The sequence below is a fragment of the Salvia miltiorrhiza genome, chromosome 8 (genome assembly GCF_028751815.1).
Source record: "Salvia miltiorrhiza cultivar Shanhuang (shh) chromosome 8, IMPLAD_Smil_shh, whole genome shotgun sequence".
Classification (NCBI taxonomy): domain Eukaryota; kingdom Viridiplantae; phylum Streptophyta; class Magnoliopsida; order Lamiales; family Lamiaceae; genus Salvia; species Salvia miltiorrhiza.
Genome location: NC_080394.1, coordinates 24,086,970 through 24,096,433, shown reverse-complemented (window position 1 = coordinate 24,096,433; position 9,464 = coordinate 24,086,970). Strand labels below are relative to the sequence as shown.

The following is a 9,464-nucleotide window of genomic DNA, read 5'->3' as shown; positions in this document are numbered from 1 at the left end:
TTCCCAAGAAGGATTGCCAAGAGTAAGGATGCAGAGGAGATGAGCAATTTGCTCAAAGCATTCCAGCGAGTAGAGGTCAACATCCCTTTGTTGACAACCTTATGCCCAAATGTGCTAAATTTCTATAAAGAAATTTGCACCAATTAGGTGATGTACACCGACTATGCCAAGTTCTAAGTCGAAGAACAAGTCTCAACCGTCCTAAGGAGGGACATGCCGGCCAAATGCGAGGACCCGGGAATATCAAATCTTTAAGAAAGTTCTGGTGTGAAGAGCTTGTGAACCAGTGTCAGGTCCATAGAGAGTCCCGACACAAAAGGACTTTTGAAGCGTTGGGGTGGCATAAGAAGCTTTTCTAGTTTGTATTGATTGTTTTGTCATTAGTTATGTCATTTATCTGGTTAATTTAGCGGTAGATTTCTTGTAGAGTTGAGCAATTTAATAGTGATTTTAATTTTAATTTTTTAAATTAATTTTAGTTAGTTAATTTTTGGTGATTTAGAAACTTGATCGTTGGAATGGAAGAAAATGATTACGAAATGTGGAAATTTTGAAGATGAAGCAAAGAATAAAGTTAGAAGTAACATGAGAAGAAGGAAATTTGGACTTGTGTAAAAATTAAAGTCAGTCGTAGCTGACTTGAAAGTCCAATCTCGATAGAAACCCAGGCCAGCGGTGGCTGACTTAAGTTTTTTCACCACTTGTGCACGTAGACAGACTCCAGGCAGTCGTGCTGACCGTGCCAATTTCTTTTCAAATTTCTACACAGTTTTTAGTTTTAAAAGGAGATTTAAGAGCAGTTTTCATAGTTTTCTCTGTAACGCGCTTTTATCATTGTATTTTCTTCTTCCATATCAACTTAAATTCCATTCCCAAACATTAGACTAAAGATTATTGATGCAATTTCATTAATGAAGATGTTCAACACTTAGTTTCTAAAAATCATCTTTTGCTTTTATTTCATGGATTACTTGTGTTTTTTCTTAAATTTCTTTTATTTGAATTACTATAATATGATAAACTAAGTTTCAATTATATTGTTTCTCTTTTTTATTATCAATTAGTCATTGATTAGTCTTGTTAAATAATAAATGAGATCAAGAGATGAATTTATTGTTGGATCATTGTTTAATCGGGACTAGCTTAATCAGAAAGGTATAGTCTACTACTTATCAATTCTAGTTATTTAACTTGCATAGTCTCAAGGCATAAATACGAAAGTTATTGTTTTGAGCACCTACGTGAAGTTGTTGTTGAATTTGATTAATTGTGCTCATATTTTGTTAATGTAAAAGAATTATGGACCATAGACTCGTCTTTTACTTGTTTTTTTGTTTTATAATTATTTTGCTATTTGTCTTATTTTCTTTGAAACAAATTTTGAACAACTTGGATATGATGTTTAAGATGTTTTTATAACAGTCAACAACAGATGAATCACTCGGGTCAGAGGAATCATTGAGGTTAGAGGAATGCTCCACTCATAGATAGTCAACGACAGAAACAACCACTTTACACGGGAAGCGTCAGAGCAGAGGAATCATCTGTTCGCAGAGGAATCCATAACTCCCCGATACACACAGTTCTCTGTCTCTGAGCAGAGGAATGAGCGAAGGCAGGCGAAATTACCATAGTACCCCTGATCACGCGGGGAATGTGACTTCAGGACTGGAATTACTATTTTGCCCCTAAAGTGTACTCTATAAATACCCATGCACTTGTACCATGTATTTTTACGTGCGCACTCCTCAATACAACGAAAAACTCCTTTTTGTTCTTGGCAATTCAATTCCACTCGACTCTCTTTCGATTCTCACGTTCGATACTAGGTTAAATTCACAATCCGATCACGATTCACCGATTAAAACACTACCCACTCAATTACGATTCACCATCCTTCGTTCGACTTCAAGTGTCATGTTTCTTTTTGGCACGGTAATTTAGGAAAATGTTAATTAGATTATTAAATGGTGTAATATAGAGTTGAAAATGTGATGTGGGCCCCAAAAATTCTCATTTTTTAGGACTAACTTTTTCCATAAAGATAAACTGGACATTTGAAAAGGACAATCCAAAAAGGAAAACAAGACACTTGAAGTAAGACGGGGAAAGTACAAATTTTCTTAAATCCGTGTCTCTCTCCTTAGAACAGCTTTTCGTGGACAGAGGGAGTAACTCCGTAAAATTCGTGCCGAAAAAAAAAAAATTGGTCATCAAATTTGGAATGATGGATGTTGGTAGCTTTTAGACAGTTTGAATTCCAGCGGAGCTTCCCCCCATCCCTTGCTCCAGAATCCGTACGGCCGTCGGCAGGAGGGGCATTATAGTGATTCGAGAAGGAATCTGGGTGGCAGATCACGTAATTAAAGGGTAATTGCGGGGGCAGTTTGAGTGAGGACCGCGTCGTAGAATAAAAAGTTTATGCAAGTTGGGGTTTATCCCACTTGCAGTTCCACGCCTGCGTAAGCCCTGTGATCATAGACCTGCTCTTCTTTTCCTCCCATGAAAAAACCTCTCTATTTTTATTACAACTCGACAAACATTTCCCTTCTCTCTCTCTCTCTCTCCGCCTACATTTTATATACCGCCTCAAACCCAATCTCAATCCCTTCTTATCTTTTACTCCATTTCAAAATCCTAAAAAACAGAAAACAAACATGCCCTCTTCTCTTCAGATTCAGAGGATCAACCCCATAAACCACATCGCGTGCATGCATCAGAAGGCGGCGAATCCCGCTTCCTGGGTATGCCCCGCCTCCGCCGCCGCCTCCCTGCCGGAGGAGATGCTCCACCACCACACCCACGCGGTGGCCCCGGGGCAGTGCTGCTCCGCGGCGGTGCAGCTGATCGACGCGTCGGTGGAGGCCGTGTGGTCCGTGGTGCGCCGCTTCGACAGGCCGCACGAGTACAAGAAGTTCCTCAAGAGCTGCCACGTCATCCTCGGCGACGGCGACGTCGGCACCCTCCGCGAGGTGCGTGTGGTGTCGGGGCTGCCGGCGGCGACCAGCACCGAGCGCCTCGAGATCCTCGACGATGAGAGGCACGTCATGAGCTTCAGCGTCGTCGGCGGCGACCACCGCCTGCGCAACTACAGCTCCGTCACCACCCTGCATGCGGCGGGCGGCGGTGGTGGCACGGTGGTGGTGGAGTCGTACGTGGTGGATGTGCCGCACGGGAACACCAAGGAGGAAACCTGCGCCTTTATCGATACCATCGTCAAATGTAATCTGCACTCGCTCGCCCAGATTGCTCAGAATTTGCCTAAAACATATTAGTAAACCATCATGCTATTGTTTTTGTGCTATTTTTTTGTTGTTGGTCCAATTTGGTGAACAGGAGATATTTTCTTTGTAGATCGTAGCGGATTACTAATTTTTTTTTTTCTCTTTGTTATGGGCTGATTAGTTTGAATTAATTTCTCCCAACGGCAATACTATATTTTCATCTATGATAATTGCAATTTAAATCAGGTTTAGTGCTTCAAGACCATTCAAATCCTTTCATGTATATACAGATGTCCTTTGGTAACTTTTGGGGGTTAGAGTCCACTTGTATTTATTTTAGTACTTGAATGAAAATCTTTTTAGGTATTTGGGTTTCTCTTTTTTCTTGTTAACCCAAACTGAAATAACAATAATCTCTCAAGTATAATTCCACATTGCCTCAGGATTTGATTGGCACGATCTCAGTTGAATGGATATGATCAAGATTTCAAATGAAATAATTGCATTTAATTAAATTCTGTAAATTAAGAACCAAGGGATTACCAAATCTTTTGATTCAATATGATTTAGTGAAAATGTAGCTTGAATTTATGCTTGTGAATCATTAGCGTTGAATTGCAGTTACATGATGTATATATACTTCCATGTCTTTTTTTTTTATAAAAAATTTGTTACAACCAAAGAAAGGAAAAAACCCACTCACACTCTAGCTCCTAGGGTGACTCGAACCCCTGACCTATTGGTTGGAGGGGAAGCGTCTTACCAACAGACTGCGCTTCATCGTCCACTGCAAGCTGACTTATTAGTAAAAACAATTTAAATAAAACAAATGAAATTTATACATCAGGTCTCGCAAATTAAAATCTCTGCAGATGAGACGAAACACAAAATCAAACTATTGGAAGAAGTAGTGAGCTACAGCGAAGATGGAGCTTTAGACCAGCCATCACCTCAATTAGGAATGTCAAAAAAGTCCGAAATAGACGGATCGACCCGAATAGATCGATAAAAAATGTGGGTTAAGGCTGAAAAATTTTTAGCCCGAAAAAAATTCAGCCCGAATAGCGCGAACTGAAAATAGCCCGAACTGAAAATAGCCTGAACCCGATAGGGTTGGCCCAAAAATCGAGTGAGTTGACCCGATTAACCGAACACTTTCTTAATAATTGATTTTTAAACTTTAATATTTTACTTTTTAATTTGATAATAACATTTTGATGCTTGTATAATATGTTTTGATTTTTTCTAACGATTAATAATAAATATTTATGATATAAAAGTCAAAGAAAGATAGTAATTTATGTTATATCTATATACAATTTTTATCGGAAATAAAGTTAAAATTAGACATTATGTAAATTTACATTAAAATAACACTAATTTTTGTATCTAAAATAAGGCGAAATGTTTTGATTTAAAAAGCACGACATATTTTTATTACAATAATATGATTATCCATATAAAAAATTATACATATAAAAAAATCGTAAATTTGTGGGCCCAAATGAGCTAGCTTGAAACCGAGTGGGTTAGGGTTATAAATTTTAGCCCGAAAAATAAAAAAAACTGACTAACCCGAACCAAAAATAACCCGAAACCAAATGAATTGACCCTAAATCGAGTGAGTTAGTCCGATTGACATCCCTAACCCCAACTATGTTATAATAAAACCGCCATTTATTTATGTGCATGATTTTCATTTATTATTGATAAACCCGTCATTTATTGTTAATAAGCATATAATTTATTATTAATTAATAAAAGTATCATCCACGTATAATAAGTAGATAGAATAAGACATAAACAAAATGTTAAAATCGAATTAAGTCGAGCGAACACAAATTTGATTGTGCTTTCTGTTGAGTATGGAGCCTGATTGGATTTGGGCCGTGGTATTTTTGGGGCCCAAGCATGTCTCCTAGTTTGACTAGGGTTAGGGCTTCATTAATATTGCTATATATAGTTGTTATCCTATTGTAATCTGTATCTGAAAATCATATAGTGAAAACCTGGCTTGGCATCGGCCCCAGACGTAGTTACATAACGTAACAAACTGGGTAAACAATTCTCGTGTGTGTTTTGTTCTTCTTTCGTGATTGTTGTTGTGTTTATTTCCTAACAACTAGTATCAGAGCCAGGTTCGGTGGGAGCAGTCACGATGAACGACATAAAGGTTGTAATCGAGAAGTTTGATGGATTAGACTTCGGCTTCTGGAAGATGCAGATCGAAGATTACCTCTATGGTAAAGATCTGTACTTGCCCTTCAAAGCGAAACCCAAAAAGATGTCTGCGGACGAGTGAGAGTTGCTGGACACAAAAGCGATGAGCACGATTCGTTTGTCGCTGTCCAAGGACGTGGCTTATCACACGACTGGTGCAAAGTCGACAAGGGACATGCTAAAGATTCTGGGGGAGATGTATCAGAAGCCGTCCACGGCAAACAAGGTATATCTAATAAGGCGTTTGTTTAATCTGAACATGACAGAGGGTACATCGGTGCAGCAGCATCTGAACGAATTCAACATGATCACCGCGCAGTTGGACTCGGTTGATATCAAGTTCGATGATGAACTTCGTGCCTTAGTTATCCTATCTAGGGCTGGGAATTTCGGGTTCGGGTAATCGGGTACCCGATACCCGACCCGAAAAAATTGGGTATAGGGTACCCGATACCCGATTTTTTCGGGATCGGGTACGGGTTCGGGTAGTTTGGGGAAAAAATAATCGGGTATCGGGTATCGGGTATACCCGATCGGGTATCGGGTATGCCCGAATTACCCGATTATTTTTAATTAATAAATTTAAAATTATTTAATTAAATTAATTATTAAATATGAATTCTAATTTAATTTCTAAAAGACTAAAACTCCCCAGCCCTAAAATTTTCGGATCCTCCCTCCCGCCCGCGGCCCGCCCCCAGCCCCCTGTTCCCAAAGGATTCATCCCTCCCAAACCCAATTCCCAACTCGCCCCTGGTCCCAGCCCGCCGGCGCCGGCCCTAACCTCTCGGCCGCCCCACTCGCCCCTCGCCCCTCGCCAGCCTGGCGTCGGCTCCATCCCAGCCCCTCGCCCCTGCAGCCGTTCGCCGCCGCAGGTGCAGCAGCCGTTCGCCGCCGCAGGTGCAGGTGCAGCCTCCGAGCTCCGACGACAGCGTTGACAGACAGGTGAGCTTCTTCTTCTTCTTTTTTTTTTTTTTTTAATGCAAATTTCGAATTTATTTCCAGATTTGAGATTTCTTTGTCATTGATGTTAATGTGGTTAGAGAGACTTGTTAGTTGTTAGAATTCATTGTCATTTTCAGAGAATGTAGTTGTTAGAATTGTGCATTATGAATGATTTTCATATATGGCAGTTTATATGGCATTGAGATTTCTTTGTCATTGATGTTAATGTGGTTAGAGAGACTTGTTAGTTGTTAGAATTCAATGTCATTTTCAGAGAATGTAGTTGTTAGAATTGTGCATTATGAATTATTTTCATATATGGCAGTTTATGGCAGTTTATATGGCATTGAGATTTCTTTGTCATTGATGTTAATGTGGTTAGAGAGACTTGTTAGTTGTTAGAATTCATTGTCATTTTCAGAGAATGTAGTTGTTAGAATTGTGCATTATGAATGATTTTCATATATGGCAGTTTATGGCAGTTTATATGGCATTATGCATATATGGCAGTTTATATTATGCATATATTGGTGATTTTCAGTTTATAAATTCTTTCTTGTTGTTTTGTTTTGTAGTTTGCTAATTGCTACATTGTCATGGATTCTTCGCGCAATAGTAATAGAGTTGAGGAAGATGATATTGATATGAATGATGATATGGATGATGATGGCTTAGAGGATATTCCTATTGGCTTAGAGTATGTTTTCATCATATACAGAGGACTTGAGGAACAAGAAATATGATAATGGGCAGCATATTGGAGCACCTGAAGCGGTGGATTGGGTGAACATCAGGAAGATCATAGAATACCTCAAGAAATTCTATGACCTCACTCTTCTTGCATCTGGGACTTCATATGCCACTTCACACCTCTTCTTTGTTGAGATGTGTGATATATTTGATCTTATTGCTGAGTTAGAGCTGAATGAGGATTTGGAGGTGTCTTTGATGGCTACAAACATGAGGAAGAAGATTGGAAAATATTGGTTGGAAGGAGTTGAATCAAATCCAAACATGAATCGGCTTCTTTATATTGCTGCTGTGTTAGACCCTAGGCAAAAGTTGAAGCTTGTGGAGAAATGCTTCAAATCAGTGTATGGTTTGGAACGTGCAGCTGTTTTGGTGAGTGAGGTGATGAGCGCATTGAAGGAGTTATTTGAGTTTTATAAGGTATCTCATCATGTGGCGTCCACATCTCGACCACGAGTTAGTGCTTCTACATCGACATCAATCAGAGAAATGAGATCAGAGCGTCGTAGTGCAATGAGCCTTGAGGCTTTGCAAGAGAGTGATCAAGATTGTGACGATCTTGATACAAACGAGCTCACTATCTACCTCACCGAGAAGCAATACAAAGTGGGTAAGAATGATGTCGACCAGTTTGATATTTTGATGTGGTGGTCGAGTAATACTGCACGTTATCCTGTACTTGCTGAGATGGCGAGAGATATCTTAGCCGTCCCCATATCTAGTGTTGCTTCGGAGTGTGCATTTAGTATGGGAGGACGTGTTCTATCACCGTATAGAAGCACTTTGGCGCCGGAAATGGTTGAGGCCTTGATTTGTGCTGAGGATTGGTTAAGATCTACCAATATTGATAAAAAAGATGAAGAAGGCGTTCCAGAAGAAGAGCAACAGAAGGAGTTTGAAATGGGTAATTATATTTTATTCAAGTCTATTTGACATATTATTATGTTACATTGTTTGATTTTGTTTATTTTAATTTCAATTTCTTACAGTGCTCCATAGCTATACTCATGGTGATCCGAGGACGGCACAGAGTCAGACAGATCAAAGTGGAAGTCGTGCAACGGAGACGGATTAGTAGTTATGGCCCATGAACATCATTTTGTGATTGTGATGTATTTGAGTATTTGACTTGACATTTGTTTATGTTAACAACGTACTTGGGTACTTTAGAAGTTCGTTTAATTTTAAATTTTAGACTTGGGAGCTGAGATTTGTGCTTGTTGATTTTTTATTTGTTGTTATATATTATTTGTTACTACAGGGAATTAAAAACGTAAGAAATTGTATAGGGCAAAGGCTGAAAAATAGGGGTTACATTTTCAATTTTTTTTTAAAAAAAATAGGGTATTTTTCGGGTATTAGGGTACCCTAATATCAAAATCGGGTAATTCGGGTACCCTAATACCCGAAATACCCGAAATACCCGATTGACTTGGAAGAGCTCATTTTGACCGGGTAATTTCGGGTACCCGAATACCCGACTCGGGTACCCGAGTCGGGTATTAGGGTACCCGATTTCAAATTCGGGTTCGGGTTCGGGTAGCAAGTTTAGGGTATTTTCGGGTTCGGGTACCCGATTTTTTCGGGTAGGGTACCCGAACCCGACCCGATTCCCAGCCCTAATCCTATCTTCTCTACCATACAGTTGTGTGAATTTAGTGACTGTAGTTAGTGTTGGACATGCGAAACTAAAATTCGACAGAGTAATGGATCTGATGATTGGCGAAGAAATCCGTAAAAAACAATCTGGATCTTCTTCTTCGGGAGTAGCACTGAGCACGAAAAATAGAGGTAGGTCGAAGGAAAAGTAGAATCGGGGAAGGTTAAAGTCCAGAGGAAAGAGCCAATCTAGAAAGGATAAGGGTTCAATTCAGTGCTGGAATTGTGAGGAGTATGGGCACTATAAGAGTCAATGTAAAGCACCATTGAAGAAAAATAAGAATAAGGATCAGGAAGATAAGAAGACAGCAAACGCAATCACATCAGACGATGAAGGTGATGCGCTGGTCTTGAGTGTGAGCAGCCCGATAGAATCATGGGTGCTAGATTCTGGAGCGCCATTCTATTCATGCAGTAATGTCGGAATAATGGAAAAACTACGTCTCTGGCGATTTTGGACATGTGTATCTTGCTGATGATGAGCCCCTGAAAATCGTAGGACAGGGAGACATGCGAGTCGTGACATCCAACGGATCCATGTTAAAACTAAATCAAGTCAGACATATTCCCGAACTGAAAAGGAATTTACTTTCGATTGGGCAGCTTGATGCAGATGGCTACACAGTGACGTTTGGCTGCAGTAATTGGAAGATAATCAAGGGAGCT

At 39.7% G+C, this 9,464-nt stretch overlaps 1 protein-coding gene across 1 annotated transcript; it reads left to right on the top strand.

The window, feature by feature from the left end:
• The first annotated feature begins 2,451 nt into the window (after positions 1 to 2,451).
• LOC131002017 (abscisic acid receptor PYL4-like) lies at positions 2,452 to 3,469 on the top strand. Its single transcript, XM_057928695.1, has one exon. The coding sequence runs from the start codon at positions 2,658 to 2,660 to the stop codon at positions 3,273 to 3,275; it is 618 nt and encodes a 205-aa protein (XP_057784678.1). The 5' UTR covers positions 2,452 to 2,657; the 3' UTR covers positions 3,276 to 3,469.
• Positions 3,470 to 9,464: the final 5,995 nt, after the last annotated feature.

What these genes read in the sequence shown, in the direction of transcription:
- LOC131002017 (XM_057928695.1), top strand. Translation starts at nt 2,658, where the DNA reads ATGCCCTCTTCTCTTCAGATTCAGAGGATCAACCCCATAAACCACATC.